This window comes from Canis aureus, chromosome 26 (assembly GCF_053574225.1).
Source record: "Canis aureus isolate CA01 chromosome 26, VMU_Caureus_v.1.0, whole genome shotgun sequence".
Lineage (NCBI taxonomy): Eukaryota > Metazoa > Chordata > Mammalia > Carnivora > Canidae > Canis > Canis aureus.
Window position 1 is genome coordinate 29,341,824 of NC_135636.1, and position 20,764 is coordinate 29,362,587.

Consider the following 20,764-nt stretch of genomic DNA (forward strand, 5'->3'; position numbering starts at 1 on the left):
TGACCCAGGGTAAACTGCTTCCTTTCTGTGAGCTCCAGAGAGTTTCCTCAGCTTCTTTTTTTTTTTTTTTTTAGATTTTATTTATTTGAGAGAGAGAGAAAGAGTGTGTGTACATGCACAGGGGAAGGGGCAGAGGGAGAGGGAGAAGCAGGCTCTCCACTGAGCAGGGAACCTTACTTGGGGCTCCATTCCAGGACCCTTGGATCATGACCTGAGCCCAAGGCAGATACTTAACCGATTGAGACATCCAGGTGCCCCTGGAGTTTCCTCAGCTTTAAATGAGAGCCAACTCAATTTCTCCCCTTTTTTAGGGGGATAGGAGCGGAGGGAGAGAGAGAATCCCAAACAGGTCCATGCCCAGTGCAGAGCTTGATGCAGGGTGATTGATCTCACAACCCTGAGATCATGACCTGAGCTGGAATCAAGAGTCAGATGCTTACCTGACTGACCCACCACACACCCTGAAAGCCAACTCAATTCTAATATATATTTTTTAATAATAATTTGAAATTATTTGTTTATTCACGAGACACACAGAGAGTGAGGCAGAGACATAGAGGGAAAAGCAGGCTCACTCCAGGGAGTCCAATGCGGGACTCAATCCCAGGACTGTGGGATCACGCCCTGAGCTGAAGGCAGATGCTAAACCACTGAGTCAACCAGGCGTTCCTCTAATATATATATTTTTAAGATTTTATTCATTTATTTATTTGACAGAGAGAGAGAATAAGAAGGGAGAACAGCAGGCAGAGGGAGAGAGAAAAGCAGACATGCCACCGAGCAGGGAGCCTGAAGTAGGGCTTGATTCCAGGACCCTGAGATCATGACCTGAGCCAAAGGCAGACACTTAATCGACTTAGCCACCCAGGCACTCCTCAATTCTAGTATTCTGTGACTCAGAATATTGAGTTCAATCTTTAAAGAAGAAATTTGTTTTACTGGAAAATTTAGCAAATAATTTATAACTCTTTCAATTTCTAAGTACCAAAAACACATATTCTTTCACATGCTTCTTCATATTCCATGTAAGCACACAAGAACTCTCAGGTCACAGATTCTCAGCCTCAGAGAAAGTGGGAGTTGGAAAACTACATTCTCTACTATGCTATAAACATTCTGAGGGTAGAAAATATTTTATTCATGTATATCTCCAACACTTAGCAGAGGTCCTGTCGTCTAAAAAGAACTTAATAAATGTTTCCTGCACAGCTCAGTGCTCATGTATTTACCTTTAAGCATGAACCCATGCTCTGTGACTCTGCCCTCCTAAGAGAGATTTAAATCTTACTTTCCTAAACCAGAAAACAGAGATGTGCCAGAAACCCCCATCTATTTTGCAGGACCCAAATGATTATACATTAGCAAATAAAGAGAAACAAGTAAACCAGTAAAATGTCCTACAATTGAACGGGAGACCTCACCTGGACCACCGGCCATAGGAAATGCTGCCTCCATCCTAACTGAATTTCCGGCTCCCATGGGTCCATTCATTCTCACATCTTGGCTTCGGTTCTGAGCCAAAGCCAGGTTGATAGCACCTTCCCCTGAAAATGATAGGTTATAAAAAGGAAACCATCAGAATAAGATGCAAATGTTGCTTAAAAACAGGTACACAAGAACTTTAGTTTTTTGTGTTTTTGAAGAATTATGGTAAGCTTACCACCACAAAAGGTTAAGTTCAATACTATATAGGTCTTCCTTCAACTTCATTTAAGTAGGTTTATTTACATGAAGAACAAGGAGAACATAACAATCCTCACAATCTAGCAGATAGGCAATTGTGAATGATAGTGTCAGGAGATGGCTTGTAACTCTGAGTATCTATGTTCAAGTAGCTCATGGTGTATGCATGTGTGCATGTGTGTCTATGAGCGTGAGAAGGAAGAAAATGCTCTCAAATTCTCAAAATCCTAGATTACCTTTCGGGAATTTACAATCAGAAGGTAGAGACATGAATAGGTTTAATGGAGAAAGAACATATGATGGTATATTTGTGAGCAAAACATCATTTCCCTTTCAACAACTGCAACATAAACAGGTATCCATTAGAGATATTCATGCAATAAAGAGTAGGTAGGTTGCTACTAATCTACTTTTACAGCATCTAATGATCAAACCAACATTTGTACAGTTTTTAATGCTTACAAGATTTTATCTCATTTGAACCTCACAATATCCTGGTAGGTAACATAATTATAAGCATTACAATTAATTTGAGGTAACTCTAAACTTAGAGATAACTTAAATTCCACTTGGTTTAATTATAAAAAGAAACAAATTTCAGGAAACTTCCTGCACTTAATCCAAAAGTTTGACTATTGTTACTCTGGATGACATCACCACCTAGTGGACAGATAGAGTATAGCTAGCTGGCGGTTAAGGAAGTGAAAGGAAACCTTGTATTGATCCGCATCCTTCTGGCATCATTCCATACCGTGGGGTCCTGGTTTATAGAAACAGATAACAAAGCAGAAAGCTAATGACAGCACAATAGTTTCCTCTGTCTTGTCACTGATAAAGTCACCTTTATGTATTCAGTATTTCAACCAGGCAGGCAGACTGGTCATAGGGCACAAACATCCTACTAATAAGGGACCAATCACCAGGAACTATCAGATACTCTAAATTGCCTATGGGAGTCAGGAATGAAAGGAAAAAAAGAGATTACAGATCTTGAGGGTTTCCAATGAAGAGAAGGAACTACTAATATACCAAAACTGCTAAAACATTCTAAGCAGAAAGAGTATTATTTTTGAAATGGACATATGAACCACACATATGATTTTAAATTTTCTAGAAACCATAGTAAAAAGGTTAAAAAAAAAAGGTGAAATTAACTGTAATATATTTACCCAGTATATTCAATGTATTATTATTTCAACATATAACTAATACAAATAGTTAATGATATATTTTATGTTCTTTTTTTTGGAGTGCTAAGTCTTCAAAATCCATAGATGGCTGGTGGCTACCACAATTAACAGCCCAGATGTAGACCTTGCCTCTCTAACCTCAACTCACTATTTTCTACTTAAATAAGGATTCAGCCTTAGTGGCATATTTTTATAGTTTCTTAGGCACACAAAGCTGCTTCTCACTTTAAGGCCTTTGCACATGTCATTCCCTCAGTCTCTAACAGTTCTCCTGCTCTCTTCACATAAGCCAACTTCTCAATTTTCATGTACTCTTAAGTATCACAGGCCCCAAAAGACCTCCAACTGCCTTATCCAAGGATAGATCACCCTTATCAGAACATCTTGTTATATCTTCAGTCCATATCCCCGAATGAGTAATGACTTACTCATTCACTTGATTTCTTGTCTGCCTCCCCCATCACTGTACAAGGGTAACCATAAATCTGCCCTAGTTCCCTTTTATCTATCGTTCAGGGACAGTTATTAATAGAACCCTTTTTACTCTCAAAAGTGTCATTTTGGTTGATAAATTATATGGCCACCCTAATTATACCCTTAAGACACAGAACAGTGTCTGATACATAATAGCACTCATTGGCTATTTATTAAATATATTATGAATTGTCATCTTATAACCTTACAAAGAATTACAGGCATTTTCTATACGATGAATACATTCCTAGAAAATCCCACATTCTGTCAAATCTCATGCTGAAAATAGCTTTTATGGGAAAAAGTGTTGCTGGAACCTTAAAACGCTATTGGTTTTGTAACCAGCACTCTAATAAAAACAGTAACTGATGGAAGCAACATATCCAGAAACGTTTACAGTGTCAATGCTGTAATGAGGTGCTGAGATAATGCAGATGCAGTAGAGCTCCTGAACCAATGAGGCTGCAAGCCCAGGAGGAAGTAAAACGTCACAAGCTAACTCTGGGGATGCACTTCTGGGGAAAGGTATCTGAATGTAAGTTCAGATTAATTATCTTAAAATAGAGCTGAAAGGACTTCCCACCTATGCAGCAGCTGAGGTTTTTTTTTTTTCTTTTAGATAATCATCTATTTCCACTATTCCAGCTTCCCTTGTCTTGTTTATATGAATACACACAATTTCCACATTATATTACTATCATTCCCCTAATTGCCAACTGCATATAAGCTAACTGGTATCAAAGAAACACACATGAGGCTCCCAAACTTGCTGATTAGGGGTCAGCAAACCACAACCTATGGGCTCAATCTAGCCTGCTGCCTGTAATAATTAAAGTGTTGCTGGGAAGACATCCATGTTCATTCACTTACATATTGCTTATGGCTGTCTTGCACTACAACCAGACTGGAATTGTGTGACAGCGGTCTTAGGTTCCACAAAGCCAAAAATATTCTCTGGCCCTTTACAGAAAAAGTTTGCAGACTTCTGCTTTAAATCACCATGGATGGAGGGGTCACGAAATGTCCTCAAAAAAGATGTCTTCCCAACTCCCTGGCTAAAACTCAGAAAAGGAAGGGTACAGAGAGTGTTCTTCAATGGAAAATAGGCTGTTGGGAGAATAACCTGTCCCTGAACCCCTGCAGCAGACACCATGGCGTGGCAACATCTCTTCTTACAATATACAAAGGCATCAGCTTGTTACCAGTTTTACAAAAGCAAAGCTTCTGCCACCACTTTAGATCCTGTCTGAATTCTGAGGGAGTGTGGAGAAAAGGAGATCACCTGGAACACATATGTACTTCCTAAAAAGTTAAAGAACTCTTTCCTGTAATGTGATAATCATTGCCATTTGTGAATTTCATAACTTCTTAAAATATATGTTATCTATTTTACATCCCTGATGGTACTTATGCTTTAATCTACAGCTTTAACAATAAAGAGGAGCCAGCATTTTATCCTTTTTTTTTTATTATTTTTTTATGATAGTCACAGAGAGAGAGAGAGAGGCAGAGACACAGGCAGAGGGAGAAGCAGGCTCCATGCACCGGGAGCCTGATGTGGGATTCGATCCCGGGTCTCCAGGATCGCGCCCTGGGCCAAAGGCAGGCGCTAAACCGCTGCGCCACCCAGGGATCCCGCATTTTATCCTTTTAAAAAGAACTTATAGGACGTAGGTCTGATTAAAAGAAGAAACTGGTGTTTCCTTTCTCCAGTAGGAAACACTACCACATAAGGTTCAAAGCCCTTTTAACTCACATAAATAGGTAACAGAGACTATAAAACATTTAGTTTTTAAGAAACCACTTCTATGTTCTATAAAACATAAGCAGCCTATCTAGTTTTATTGCAGGCAATAGTTGTTTTACTCCCACTCTTCCCCAAAGTTCATCCAATATCCTACAGATTGCTGTGAATAAATTTTACTTTTCTGGATCCTTTTAGATAATCCAATTTTTTTTCATAATAGATGGATTGTTATTTAAACCACTATTCCCTTGTTTATCAAATGATGGGGTTTACCCCATTTCTCAAAATACATATATAATCATTTCTAACCTCCTCTGTGCTCCCCCATACTTGGTACTTATATATCTCTCACAGGTTTGTCTCCCTAACTAAAGTCAGGAGTTTCTTTTGAGTTCGTAACAGCAAGGACCATATCATTCTTATCATTGTATGCCAAGTGCTAAAGCAAAGTGGTGCTATTATGTGTGTACTTTCCTTGTTTTCATTCAACATATGTCTACCAAGGAACCTAACATGTTCCAGGCAAGCAGAGCTACAATAGTGAGCAAAACCAGACATAGCCTCTGCCCTACTGGATCTTGCAATCTAGGGGGGAATAAAATAATAATCAAATAATTGCTCTGATGAAAGTGTGACATAAATGATCTAAGGAAAAAACCCAGACTTTTGTGAGAGCACATAAAGAACACTGACTTCATCAAGGAGTTCAGAAAATATATTTTCAAGATGATTTAAGCTGATAAACTTGAAGGCTGAGTAAGTGTTAAGTAAGAGGAGGGGGCATGGTAAGGGACATAGAGAAAACATAAATGCAAACGGCTGCAGCTAAAGAGGCTTGAACAGACAGCAAAGAGAAGAGAGTTGTAGGAGTTACGATTGGATGAGAAAGGTGGAGGTCAGACCATGCAAAGCCATGATGTCTTGGTATAAAGTTTGGTCCTTATTCTGTGAACAATAGCAAGCCATAGCAGGGATTTTAAGCTGTGTGTATGTGTGTGTGCGTGTGTAGCATATTTTCATTTTGAAAAGACCACTAAGGCAAAATATTTGAAAAATGAATACTGCTACAAAAAGGACTATTCAGGGCCTCCTAATCTCTGTTAGATAAAGAAAAAAATACTAATGTTTATTTGAAGGAAACAAACGAAATTATATATATATTTTTTTTTTTTAAATTATATATTCTTTAAAAGACAAATCAGTTCCTGGTCAGGGTGCCAATAAATTCCAAATCTGACAGACAGACAAAATCAGGCAAGGGAATGGAGTCTGAGACTGTGGATGCTAAAGCATCAGAATCCAGACAAAGCCTCAATTCTTCTTTATCCTATGGTGCTGCAATGTGAAGCACAGGTTACATGAGTTACCTGGCATTCTGAAACACGAGAGGAACAGACAAGCAGCACAGAAAATTCTACATCCTACTCTTGTTATGATTTGGGTCCAGATGGGCACCTTCAATTTGAACGGAGAGGATCCCCAGATCCCGAAGCTGCTGGTTGTTGCTCTGAGCCAAGATCCGTAACCGCTCCGCTGCTTCCCGGGGGATGTTGAATGTCACACGCACACTGTTCCAGGGCTCCACCTTCTGTACCTTTAGCTTGCTGGATTCTTGGTCATGAAAGAAAGCAAATTAATATTAGTAATTTTTTAGCCACCAGAAAACATGAAACAAACAAACCAAAAGCAAAAGAACAAGGCAGAGCATTGGCTTGCAGTAGCTTTGAGAGGTGTCTTTGGCATTAGGTAGATTTCAAATCAAATCCCAGCTCTACCACTTAGCACCTGGGTGACCATGAACAAATAATTTAAGTTTTCTGAAACTTACCTTCCTCTTCATGTAAAAACTACTTCATGAGATTTTGAGTACTAAATGAGAAAATATATGTCCAAACCCTAGAATAGGATCTGACACACACACTGAATACATGGAAAGCAGTAAGATGGAGAAGGGAATGCAAGAGAGAAGAGAGATAAGTTTAAATGAATAGACTAGGGTCTAGTTCTGGACTCAGTTAAATGTATGTGAACTGGCATCATGAGACCATGTAGTCTCAAATTTCAGTGAAATTCTGTAAAATATGGGATGCAGATTATGCCAGTTCATATTCATATTTAAATATTAATGAGTATCTCTGTGCAAGATAGTCACAGAGAGGGAGAAAACATTTCTTCCAATGTCCTATAAATGCTTCAATTTAAGAAGGGTTTAAGTCTTTTTTGTTCTAAATTTTTTCCCCTGCTTTAAGAGTATAATTTTCACTGAAGCACACTGAAGGAAAAAAAACAATGTAATTTGATAACAAAGCTTCAGTGAGGATATGAAAACATTACATTTCAACAAGTGTGAAAAGTCAATGCAAACTTTAGGACTTTTTTTTTTTAAGATTTCATTTATTTATTCATGAGAAACACACACAGAGAGAGAGGCAGAGATATAGACAGAGGAAGAAGCAGGCTCCTTCCTGGGAGCCTGATGCAGGACTTGATCCCTGGACTCCGGGATCATGACCTGAGCCAAAGGTCGACGACCCTCAACAACTGAGCCACCCAGGTGCAGGACATGTTTTTGAAAGAATATACAAAAGTTAATAGAGGAGGTTAAGTGTTGTTTGTAATTGTGTTTTACAGATGGAAAAGTAAATCCCAGTCCCAATTAGCTGATAAAAAATTTTTTTTCAACAACCCAGACAACATAATTTTCCCTTTTGTTATGAACTTGGCTAAATTAAATCTTTGGTATCCTCTATTCAGTTTGCATTTCGATATAAAGGAAATGGGTCATACAGGTATATGTGTTGTCAAATCAGATCTACCTACAGACCGAGGAAAGTACCTACATGTTGCCTAAAGCCCCTTCTAGCTCCAATACCACTATACATTGAAAGTTAACTTATCCAAACATGGAGTTCACTTGTTCTAATGTGGAAAAAAGAAACTACTTGCTAAGAGCAGTGAGGTAATACAACCACAGAAATTTAGAAAGGATTAGGCAAGAATTAGTTCAAGTCTATTTTACAGATGAGGAAACTGAGGCCAAGAGAGGCTGTGATCTGCCTAGAATCTTGTGGTCACCTACCAGCATCAGAGATGGCATTAACATCCAGCTCTGATTCTCAGGTCAATTTACTTTCCATGACACTTATGCCTCTGAATAGCAAAAAGTAGGAAAGCTAGAGATCCTGATTCCATGGAGTGTTAGGTACTATAGGGCTTCTTCTCAATCTAAAGAGTACTAGAATTTTATACAAAGTTTAAACAAACATCAAATTTGTTTATGGTATTATCTATTTGTGATATGGTTATTTAAAAATCCTTGTCTATAAAATGGTTATATTTTAGCAAAAATTTTAACTTCTATCATACCTGAGAAGATTTGACTTAATATACTTTTGGACCAAGAATACAATCTTATATTTGGTGATAACATCATAAATCTGGGTTTGGTAATTTATTTGAAAGCCACAAATAAACTGATTCAGCTATCTATCTATCTTTTATTTTGTAATGCAAAATTAAAGCCCCACTGTGGTGCTTGAACTCACAACCTGGAGGTCAAGGTCACAAATTCTACCAGCTAAGCCAGCCAAGAGCCCCTGATTCAGCAATTTAAATCAAGAAAAAATGTGAGTAATTAAGAGCAATGAACAATTTCATGCTCACTCACACAGTTTTCCCTGTGTAATATGATAAATTACAACTATAATATATATTTAATTTCATATATGCTGTTCTAAGCTGGAAAAGCTCTTATATTATATTCTGACCATAATTATGGTGACAATGATGGCAGTAACTGTAACTTTAACACATAACGTTCCCTAATACTATGCTTTACACAGAAAAAACACACATACAAAGCCCTTGAGAAAATGACAGCTTTCCTCCTAACATCAAATCTCAAAGGAAAAGAAAAACAACACTAAGCCTAAAAATCTAATCACTACTTGATCACATCAGGATTTGTGATAGAAGAATAAAATCTAGAGGTGCCTGGGTGGCACAGTCAGTTAAGCATCCAACTCTTGGTTTCAGCTCAGGTCATGCTCTCAGGGTGCTGAGATTGAGCCCCACTTTGGGCTCCAAGCTCGGTGTGGACTCGGCTTGAGATTCTCTCTCTCCTCACCCTTCGTGCTCCCTCTCTCACAAATTAAATAAGTAAATCTTTTTTTAAAAAAGAAAATAATAAAATCTAGGCTTTTTTTGTCGATGAGAGTAGAAAGAAATGGAAATCATTTCTAACCAGGAATGATTCAGAACATCTAAACCAAGGTTCAAAACCACAAATGCCCACAAGACCCAGACATGTGGGTCTAAATGTATGAAGAAGCCAGAGAGGAGCAATGTGAGATGAGGGCCTGCCCTAAATAGAAGCTGCTCCTGAGCACCATCAGGAAAAGAGAGTTCAGTGTTTATAGATCTTTCATTTTTAGTGCTAAATCCAAAGTCTGGATTTGTATGTAAAATATTTCAATTTTAAAAGCATCGGCAATGAAATTCAGACATTAAAAAAACAAAAAAAAAACCGAAAGTAGAGCCATAACACAACAAGCTGCCAGCTGGGTAACCTTTCATCTAAAATTTAAGAAAATGGGGCACCTGGGTGGTTCAGTGGTTGAGTGTCTGCCTTTGGCTCAGGTCATGATCCTGGGGTCCCGGGATCGAATCCTGCATCAGGCTCCCCACAGGGAGTCTGCTTCTCCCTCTGCCTGTGTCTCTCATGAATAAATAAAAGAGAATCTTAAAAATAAATAAATAAAACTTAAGAAAACATATTTCATGTACGTTTAAGTAGAACCATGAAATAAAAGTTTTTTTAAGCTTTAAGGGGCCTTCAAGCTCCAGTATTGAAGGAAGGAATGGAAACTGAAGTTTGGAGTGTTAAAAACAATAAATAAACATGGGTCTTAAGAATTAACTCCTATACATTAGAGCAGATAATTTAAGGATTACTATGTTAAGCAATACCTTATCATGTTCAGTTTCTCCATGTAGTTAAAAGTAATACAACAGCATTTTTTATTTAAAAACAAATTCTACCTCTGATTTCAAGCTATATTACATAGCTATAGTAATAATAACAGTATGGTATTGGCATAAAAAAACCACACAGATTAATGAAACAAAATAGAAAGCCCAGAAATAAACCCACACATATATGGTCGATTCATTTATGACAAAGAAGCCAAGAATATGCAAAGGACAGTCACTTCAATAAATGATGCTGGGGAAACTAGACAGCCACATGCAAAGGAATGAAACTGGATCACTATCTTATACCATACACAAAAGTTAACTCAAAATAGATTAAAGACTTGATGTAAGACCTGAAACCATAAAACTAGAAGAAAACATAGGTGGTAAGCTCCTTAACATTGGTCTTGGCAATTTTTTAAAAATGTGACACTAAAAGCAAAAGAAACAGAAACTAACAAGTGGAACCACATCAAACTAAAAAGCTTCTGCAGAGCAAAGGAAACCATCAAGAAAATGAAAAGGTAATCTACTAAATGGGAGAAAATATTTGCAAATCATGCATCTGATAAGGAATTAATATCCAAAATACATAAAGAAATGAGACAACTTGCTAGCAAAAATCCAAACAATCCAATTAAAAATTGGGCAGAAGATCTGAATAGACTTTTTTCCAAAGACTACATGTAGATGACCAACAGGTAGATGGAAGGTGATCAACGTCACTAATCATTATGGAAATGCAAATCAAAACCACAATGAGGTATCATCTCATATCTGTTAGAATGGTTATTAACGACCAAAAAAAAAAAGTATTGGCAAGGATGTAGAGAAAAGAGGAACCTTCGCATAGTGTTAGTAAGAATGTAAACTGGTGCTGCCAGTTTGTGGAAAACAGTATGGAGTTTCCTCAAAAAAATTAAAAATAAAACATATGATCCAGCAATTCTATTTTTGAGTATTTGCCTGAAGAAAACAAAACCAATAACTCAAAAAGATATCTAGACCCCTCATGTTCACTGCAGCATTATTTATAAAAGCAATATATGGAAACAACCTAAATGTCTGTGGATAGATGAATGAACAAAGAAAATGTGAAAAAATGTGAGGAAATACATAAACCCATTATATATATATATACACATATATATATGTATATATATATATCAACCTATATATATCAATATATATATAATACATATCAATCTCATATATATATATATATATATATATATCTAATGGAGTATTATTCAGCTATAAATAAGAATTTTGCCATTTACAACAAACATGGATGAACCCTCAGGGCATTATGGTAAGTGAAATAAGCAGACAAATACAGTAAGATCTTACTGACATGTGGAATCTTAAAATACAAAACAAAACAAAACCAAAAACACCAAGTTCGTAGATATAGGGAACAGAATGGTAGTTGACAGAGGTTGAAGATGAGGGGTGGGGAGTGGGTGAAATGGGTAAAGGGGGTCAAAAGGTACAAAGTTCCAGTTATTGTCATAGGGATGTAACGTACAGTATAGTGACTATGATTAGTAATACTTTACTGCATATTTTCAAGTTGCTAAGAGAGTATATCTCAAAAATTCTCATCACAAGAAAACTGTGGGCATTATACTATATACTGGCAAATTGAATTAAGTAAAAAATTTTGAAAAAATCAAGAAAACAAAATTGTAACTATATATGGTGACAGATGTTAACTAGACTTATTGTGGTGATCATTCACAATACATAAAAATATGGAATGGTATGTTGTATATCTGAAACTAATATAATGTATATTATGTCAACTACACCTCATTAAAAAAATTATAAAATTCTAATCCTGCACTTAAAATCAGCCTTTCAATCCAGTATAGTTTTACTTTGTAAAACTCAAGAAAATTACAGAAGAGCAAACACTTTAAAAAAAGAGTAACGAGAAGAAAATAATTAAAGCAAATTACCCATGTGTAACAAATTGGGCACATTCTCCAATATTGTGTCCAATTTCCATTTGAAGTCTTTATCATCTATATTTCCTTTGAAGGCCACAAAGATTGTGGAATCCTCCAAAATATTCTCACTTTTTGTGTCATCATCTTCTAGTCCAGAATCAAAATCCATCTCTGAGTCTTCCATTGTTGATGAACACAAGGAAGTATAGATGTCTTCTAAGTTTGGAAGGTCATCCAAAACCATGGTGAATATTATTCCAGTAGCATATGCCAAATGGAGAATAAGAAAACCTTTGAAAAAAGAAAATTAAAAAGGTATTATAAGTGCATAATTATAAAATAAAATCAACAATGTATAACCCACTGTTCTGTGAAAACTATAATTTATTTGCCAGGTAATAAAAATTGAGAAATTACAAAGAGGATAAACTAATTAAGATATTCTGTAATAATTAGTTTTTCTTAAAAGACTTTATTTGAGAGAGAGAGAGAGAAAGAGAGTACAAGCAGGGGGAGTGGCAGGCAGAAGAGGCAGAAGCAGAGTCTCCGCTGACCAGGGAGCCCAATGTGGGGCTTGATGCCAGGACTCTGGGATCATGACCGGAATCAAAGGCAGATGCTCAACCAACTGAGTCACCCAGGTGCCCCTAATAACTAGTTCTTAAAAATATTTAAAATAGGGGCAGCACCTGGGTGGCTCAGTTGGTTGAGCGTCGGACTCCTGATTTCAACTCAGGTCATGATCTCAGGGTCATGGGATCAAGTCCCACGTTAGACTCTAGTCAGGGTGGAGTCAGCTTTTCTCCCTCTCTCTCTTCCCCTCCCTCTCACTCTCTCTCTCTCTCTCTTTCTCTCAAATAAATAATTTTTAAAAAAATACTTGAAATAAAACTTTGCCAGTTTTAAGTAAAGTTCCTTTTATTATAATTTCTATGTCTATTATGTCATAGGCTACTTTTTGGTAAGCCTATAATATGGGGAGAGGGAACAGAGATCACAAGAAAATAAAACAAGTTATATTTGGAGAATAATTTATGTAAGTCTTTGGCCCACTGAGCAAGGGGCTCCCTGAGACTCTTGTTATTCCTATCCCGATAAAAGTTTCAGAGGTGCCAATGTTTTTAGAGCCTTTCTCTTTCTCTAACCTGAAAAGCACAACTTGACCCAATTAAAAAAAAAAAAAATCCAGAGGACTACTTAAAATCCTAAAGTCTTGAGAACCCTTTAAAACAACGTTTAGGGGATCCTTGGGTGGCTCAGCGGTTTGGCGCCTGCCTTTGGCCCACGGCGTGATCCTGGGGTCCTGGGATCGAGTCCCACATCAGGCTCCAGGCATGGAGCCTGCTTCTCCCTCTGCCTGTGTCTATGCCTCTCTATTTCTCTCTATCGTGAATAAATAGATAAAATCTTTAAAAAAAAATAAAACAATGTTTAAAGGGTTATTAGTAGTTATATGGCTAAAAATAATAATTCAGGAAAAAAACAAACAAAAAAATGTTTTTAAATACTTTTAGGAAAGGAAAAGAAGTGGTTAACACATGTTTCTGGAGGGAAAGAACTTTGTCCTGGACAGAACTAAATTACTTTTAAACTTTTAGATCTGGGCAGCCCCGGAGGCTCAGCAGTTTGGTGCCGCCTTCAGTCCAGGGCCTGATCCTGGAGACCCAGGATCGAGTCCCATGTCAGGCTCCCTGCATGGAGCCTGCTTCTCCCTCTGCCTGTGTCTCTGCCTCTCTCTCTCTCTCTCTCCCTCTCTGTGTCTCTCATGAATAAACAAATTTTTAGATCTAGAAAAATCACATTATCGGCTATTTTCAGTTACGTTCTCTACCAAAGAGTACATGTACTAGAGATCACATTATGTGGCCATTTTCTTCATTAGCTTTGGGCCTGAAGATCACATTCTTAACCCAAAAGTGAGTGAATATGAAGAATGACATGGAAACATAAGAACCGGGCAGCCCCAGTGGCGCAGCAGTTTAGCGCCTCCTGCATCCTGCAGCCTGGGGTGTGATCCTGGAGACTGGGGATCGAGTCCCACATCCGGGCTTCCAGCATGGGGCCTGCTTCTCCCTCTGCCTCTCTCTCGCTCTCTCTGAATGAATAAATAAATAAGTCTTAAAAAAAAAAAAAAAAGAAAGAAACATAAGAACCTCATACAACTCTTCTAACTTAAAAACATTCCTTACATAAACTATAATTACAACTTTGTGTTTTTTAAAAGATGGATAAGGAAAAAGAGCCGAAAAGAAATTCACAAAAATGCAGTGATTGTTCTAGGTTGGTAAGATCACTGGTAAATTTTCTTTTCTTATTTTCCAAATACACTAGAAGTCACTGCGGATATGCAAAGCTAAATATGCTGTAACATGGTTATATTACCAGCACAAATGGAAAAAATGTATCAACTTTTAAAAACTGTTTAACTTTTTTTCTTTTTCTATTTTAAAAGTTACTTAAACTTCTTAAGAATAAAGACTTTCCCAAAACAAATTTAAGCTAAAATCTTAGGGGGAAAAAATTCCTCTGTTTTAAGTATGGAAAACAAAACCCAATCCTTCGAACAGAGTACTTTACAGTTTGGCAAGTATATCATTTTCTAGTACTGTGATTATTACAAAAGAATAGTGTGATTTGAGTGGTTAAAAAACAATAGCGTTCAAGAAATCCCTCATAAATACTGTTGCCTTTAGTCAACTAACATCTGTACTTCACAGATTTAAAGAACTTTAGAGGTAAATAAACAAGACTAAGAAAGCTTTAGGGCTTAAAAGCTGCTGTTCATTAGGAAAATGACTGCTGATAACTGCTGAGACTGCCTAAAATACTGGAGCTATTTAGTAGCTATTCCATAGTTGGGATGACTGCAAGAAGGATTTCAAATTTAAGATATGTTTTCCAAAAGAATCTTTAACTGGAAAGAAGGAGGCCAACTAAAAACCTTGGATTTTGATAGTCTTCCAAAAAGGTGACATCAATCATGCCATGAAGGCTAATTTTTATTTTTTAAAGATTTTATTTATTTATTCAAGAGAGACACAAAGAGAGAGAGGCAGAGAAGTAGGCTCCCTGTGGGAGCCTGATGCAGATGAAGAAGTAGGCTCCCTGTGGGGAGCCTGATTCAGAACTTGATCCCAGGGTCCTGAACTGAAGGCAGACGCTTAACCAATGAGCCACCCAGGCGTCCTGGGAATCACTGCTAATTTTTTAAAAAGATTGATTGACTTAGAGAGAGAGAGAGTAGGGGGAAGGGCAAAGGGAGAAGGAGAGAGAATCTCAAGCAGATGCCCTGCTGAGCACAGAGCCTGACGTAGGGGCTGGATATCATAACCCTGAGATCATGACTTGAGCTGAAATCTAGACTCAGACATTTAACCAACAAAGCTACCCAGGCATCCTGGGAATCACTGCTAATTTTGTTAGGGCGTGATCATAATGGTGTTATGGTTATACAATACAATGTTCTTACTGTTCAAGAGATGCATACTGAAGCACTCAGGAGTCAAATAATGCTTATGTTTGCTTTATGCTTATGTTTTAATAATGCTTATAATGCTTATGTTTTACTTTAATTGAGGAAGGGTGGCACTTGAGTGGCTCTGTCAGTTAAGTGTCTGATTTTAGCTCAGGTCATGATCTCAGGGTCCTTGGGTCAAGCCCTGAGTTGAGCCCCAAGTCAGGCTCTGAGCTCAGCAGGGAATCTGCTTGTCCCTCTCCCTCTGCTCCTCCTCCTGCTCTCTCTCTCTATCTCAAATACATAAATAAAATCTTAAAAAAAAAAATTACAAAAATAATTAAGGAAAAATAGATTAAGCAAATATGGCAAAATGTTAATAAAGGTTAACCTTTATGCAGGTGATGGGTATATAGGTGTTCATTATACTATTGTTTATAGTATAATTTTTTAAAATGTTTGAAATTGTTCATAATAAAAATGTTTTTAAAAGAAAAGAAAAAAGCAAGCATACCAGCAACAAACTACTGCTCCGAGGTAAAACTCCACCAGACATCAGGATGGCTTAGAAGCTTACTTATGAACACCTTCCAAATCATAGGATTAAAAATAAATATACGTAAACATGTATATTTGTAAATATATAAATTTATATTACTTATAACTTATTACTTTTAAGTACATGAATTTATATATCAGATATATTATACATATAACTGCTAATATGCACCAGATTTACATTTAGATCTGAAGATAAAGGACTGGTGTAGGTAGCTGAATAATGAGTAAAAGACTGTCACAGGTTATTCAGATTATCAACTTGGCTGCCATTTAAACAAAAGACAAGGCCCTATGTTGTACATCAGAAATCATAAATTCCCATACTCACAGGGGTCAGGCAAATAAAATAAGAGAAGTACACTGGATATTAAATGCATTTGCACATACTGTATAAATGATCTGGGCAACAGGAAACTCACAAACCCATCCATGCTAAGCAGCCACTACTCTGCTCTAGCCTATTACTTTCTTTTTGGAAAGATGGGAGGGGTTGTACAGGCCCAGCACTAGTAGATGTTCTAAATTTTAAGAAAAGACTAAAATCCATATATTCAGTGAATATCTCCAGAATTTAAAAATAGTTTTACATTTTTGGAAAATACTGCAGGCTAAATGAAACATGCTGTAGTTGCATAAGGCTCAGCCATCAGTTTTCAATCTCTTCTTTTCTTTTCTTTTCTTTTTTCTTTTTTCTTTTCTTTTCTTTCCTTTCCTTCCTTCCTTCCTTCCTTCCTTCCTTCCTTCCTTCCTTCCTTCCTTCCTTCCTTCCTTCCTTCCTTCTTTCTTTTCAGTTTTCAATTTCTATGACTTATATGATTGACTAGTCCAACATTAGGTCTGGGTGAATTATGCAGGGTTTGGTATAGTGCTGGCAGAGACCAGATATTTAAAATGCATTTAAACGTTATGATGTGCCAGGGCACCTGGGTGGCTCAGTCAGTTGAGTGTCCGACTCTTGATTTCACTTCAGGTCATGATCTCAGGGTCATGAGACTGAGCTCTACTTTGGGCTCCTCACTCAGTGTGGAGTCTGCTTGAGATTCTCTCTCTCTGCCTTTCCCACTTGTGCTGTCTCTCATAAATAAATAAATCTTAAAAAAAAAAGCTATGATGTGCTTCCTGAGAGGCCTGTGGACTCTCTAAGATAAAGAAAAAGAAATCAAGGTTTCAACCCCAGAGGAACAGAAAGCACTCAACTTAGTGAATTTTGGGTTTCATTAAACATGCTGATGCCTCCCACAACTGGTTGAAGGACCATATTCTAATTTTTTTTTAAGATTTTATTTATTTATTCATGAGAGACACACAGAGAGAGGCAGAGACACAGGCAGAGGGAGAAGCAGGCTCCATGCAGGGAGCCTGATGTGGGACTCGATCTTGGGACTCCAGGATCATGCCCTGAGCCGAAGGCAGACGCTTAACCGCTGAGCCACCCAGGCATCCCAAAGACCACCTTCTCCTTTGACAATATGCTAGATGATGAAGGAAACAGTTTTTTTATTTGCTATGTGACTTTGGTAGAGTAATTCTGTTGCAAGGAATTAAGCTGAGCCTTAACTACTCTTTTACATAATATTTCACTTACCAAAATGTCTTTAATTTTTATCATTTATCCCGGTCATCTTCTAAGTCCAAACAAGCTGGCATTTTTAGGGCCAGTATTTCAAGGCAGCAGCCAAATAAAAATTCTAAAAAAGAGAGAGAGAGAAAATAAAGTTTCAGTATTATACAGAAATTAGAAATTACAGAGGTGACATCTTTGTAACAGAAGTCAATGCAAGTATCACAAGTTGCCAAGTCAACTTAGACATCTTCAGATGATGTTAAAACAGAATTTTCATTAAGTCTACAACATATATCTTTTTTCTGAAATTAAACCACTATTCAACAAGCATTTCAAAGACTATGGATTCAAAACTCAGGGACATATATGAGATTCCCTTAAATAAATCTTTAAAAAGAAACGAATTGGAATATTACAAACACTTCCTTTATATGACAAAATAAATCTTTTTGACCCTAAGTTGTCAGCAGCTTGCTTAATGGGGAAAAGCTGGGAAGAAGACAGATATCCATTAGGTATTATTAAACACTGTGCAGGAGATACAAAGTCAATGAAATGAAACAAGACTAATAGTAAAAAATTGGGAAAAAGAGTATAAAATTATCACTATTAGCAGATGATATTTGTATTTGTATTCTTGAACATCTTAGAAAATCAACAAGGAAACAGAAAAAAATAAAAAAATTCAGTAAGGGTGCCTGGGTGGCTCAGAAGTTGAGCATCTGCCTTTGGATCAGGTCATGATCCTCGGGGTCCTGGGATGGAGTCCCACATCGAGCTCCCACAGGAAGCCTACTTCTCCCTCTGCCTGTGTCTCTGTCTCTTTCTTTCATGAATAAATAAATAAAACCTTAAAAAAATTCAGTAATGTAGAATGGTACAAAATACACAGAAAACAATAGTTTTTATTACATTTGCAATCGATCAACAGTAGCTGGGGGAAAAAATCTAATTTACAACAGCAAAAAAAGATAAAATATTTAGGAGTGAACTAAAAAGAAAATGCACAGCTACAAGATGAAAATTTTAAAATACTAACGAAGGCTCCAAATAAAAAAAAATTTTTTGAACAAATGGAATGACACCAAATTAACAGATAAAAAAACTCCTAAACATCAATTCTCCATAATTTAGAATTTAATAATCCCAATAAAAAATGCTAACTTATTTTTTTAAATGGACAAGCTGACTTTAAAGTTCATATGGAAACAAGAAAAAAAAAAACAACCCTGAAAAAAAATGAGCAGTGAAAGAGATAAGCCTTACCAGATATCAAAACATAATGCCTCAGTAATTAAAACTGTGTATGTAGTACTGGCATATAAACAAATGGAAGACCAATGGAAGACTAACATCCCCCAAACTGATCAAAATGGATATGGAATTTTAGAATCTCATGAAGGTGGGAAAAATTAATTTTTCACTAAATGGGTGTAAGTAGCCATGTAGGGAAAAAAAGAAATTAGAGCTATAACTCATATCAAGAGAACTCCAAATGGACCCAAAACTTCAATGTAACAAATGAAACCCTTCAAGTATTAGAAGTACAGGGATCCCTGGGTGGCGCAGCGGTTTGGCGCCTGCCTTTGGCCCAGGGCGCGATCCTGGAGACCCAGGATCGAGTCCCACGTCAGGCTCCCGGTGCATGGAACCTGCTTCTCCCTCTGCCTGTGTCTCTGCCTCTCTCTCTCTCTCTCTCTCTCTCTGTGACTATCATAAATAAATAAAAATTTTTAAAAAAAGTATTAGAAGTACAGAATAAATATTTATAACTTTGGAGTGGATAGGGATTTTCTAACCATGACTCTAAATCCAACGCCATTAAAATAAAACTGGTGGATTTGAATACATAAAAAAATCAAAGAATTCTGCAAAGCAAAAAACACCATAAGTAAAGCAAAACAAACCCCTAACAACAAAATGACAAAGTAAGAAAAAATACTGGCAATCATATCACTGATGAAAGAGCAAATCTCCAATACATAAACATACTATAGAAAAAACATAGGCAAAAAAAAAAAAAAGAAAAAAACATAGGTTTCTGTATATATGTATGTGCACAAATATAGATATATAAAATAAAGAGAAAAGCAATTTGGACAAAGTATTATGTCCAAAAATGGAGAGTATGATCATAAAATCACTGAAAAGGAAATACAAATGAACTTTAAACATATGAAAAAATATTCATCCTTACATATAAGAAGAAAAAATTTTTTTCATTCATCAGATTAGCAAAAAATTCAAAAATTTAATAATGCACTCACTTGGCAAGTTTATGGGAAACCAGACATTCTCATTCATTGCGAGTAATAGTCTAACATCAGCAATTAGGTATTTTATATCAAAATTACATTAACACAACAATCTCACTTCAGTTTAGTGATCCAATCCTACAGATACACCTGTTCCCACACTAGATGACATATATACAAGGTTATTCCCTAAAGCATTGTTTGCAACAGCAAGATAGGAAATGATCCAAGTGTCCATCAACAAAGACTGATTAAATTATAGAACATCTAATAAAAAGGAAATGCAGCAAGAATAAGGATGCTCTCTATGCACTGATATGAGATACTCCCCAAGATACATTGTTGAGAGAAAAAACAAAGAGTAAAACATTGACTACAGTATGCTACTTTTTGTAGAAAAAGAGGAAAAAGTGTTTTATATATGTTAGTATTAAAATACTCTAGAAGGAAATACAAAAAAATAAAAATTATTATCTTCAAGGTAAAATTTAAAAAATCATGTACCAGAAGGCAAGGAAGCACTCAGACCAATAGGGAGATGTCACAAGGACCTAGGTGCCAGTTTTAAGGGGTTTCTACTAGCAAATTTGTTTTTGTTTTTGTTTTTTTATTTATTTATGATAGTCACACAGAGAGAGAGAGAGAGAGAGGCAGAGACACAGGCAGAGGGAGAAGCAGGCTCCATGCACCGGGAGCCCGACGTGGGATTTGATCCTGGGTCTCCAGGATTGCGCCCTGGGCCAAAGGCAGGCACTAAACCACTGCACCACCCAGGGATCCCTCTACTAGCAAATTTGAGACAATTTTAGTATTGAAACGGACAATGACTAAAATTCATTATAATATCATGAATAAATAAGAATCCATAAATACATAATAATAGCTCAGAGAGTAAAAATATTGCTCAGGA

The 20,764-nt window shown here is 36.7% G+C and overlaps 1 protein-coding gene across 9 annotated transcripts in view; it reads right to left on the bottom strand.

Annotated features, from left to right (window-relative positions):
- Positions 1-20,764, bottom strand: part of NCOA6 (nuclear receptor coactivator 6) — a 93,141-nt gene that overhangs the window by 47,103 nt on the left and 25,274 nt on the right. For 8 of the 9 annotated variants that reach the window (XM_077872835.1, XM_077872832.1, XM_077872831.1 and 5 more), the window contains exons 2-6: positions 17,621-17,723; positions 15,989-16,061; positions 12,030-12,311; positions 6,550-6,705; positions 1,422-1,544 (exon numbers count right to left, since the gene is read on the bottom strand). In XM_077872835.1, coding sequence (XP_077728961.1) covers positions 1,422-1,544; positions 6,550-6,705; positions 12,030-12,264 — 514 coding nt within the window. In that variant the 5' untranslated portion in view covers positions 12,265-12,311; positions 15,989-16,061; positions 17,621-17,723. The remainder of the gene's footprint in view (positions 1-1,421; positions 1,545-6,549; positions 6,706-12,029; positions 12,312-15,988; positions 16,062-17,620; positions 17,724-20,764) is intronic. The other variant, XM_077872829.1, reaches the window with a different exon arrangement.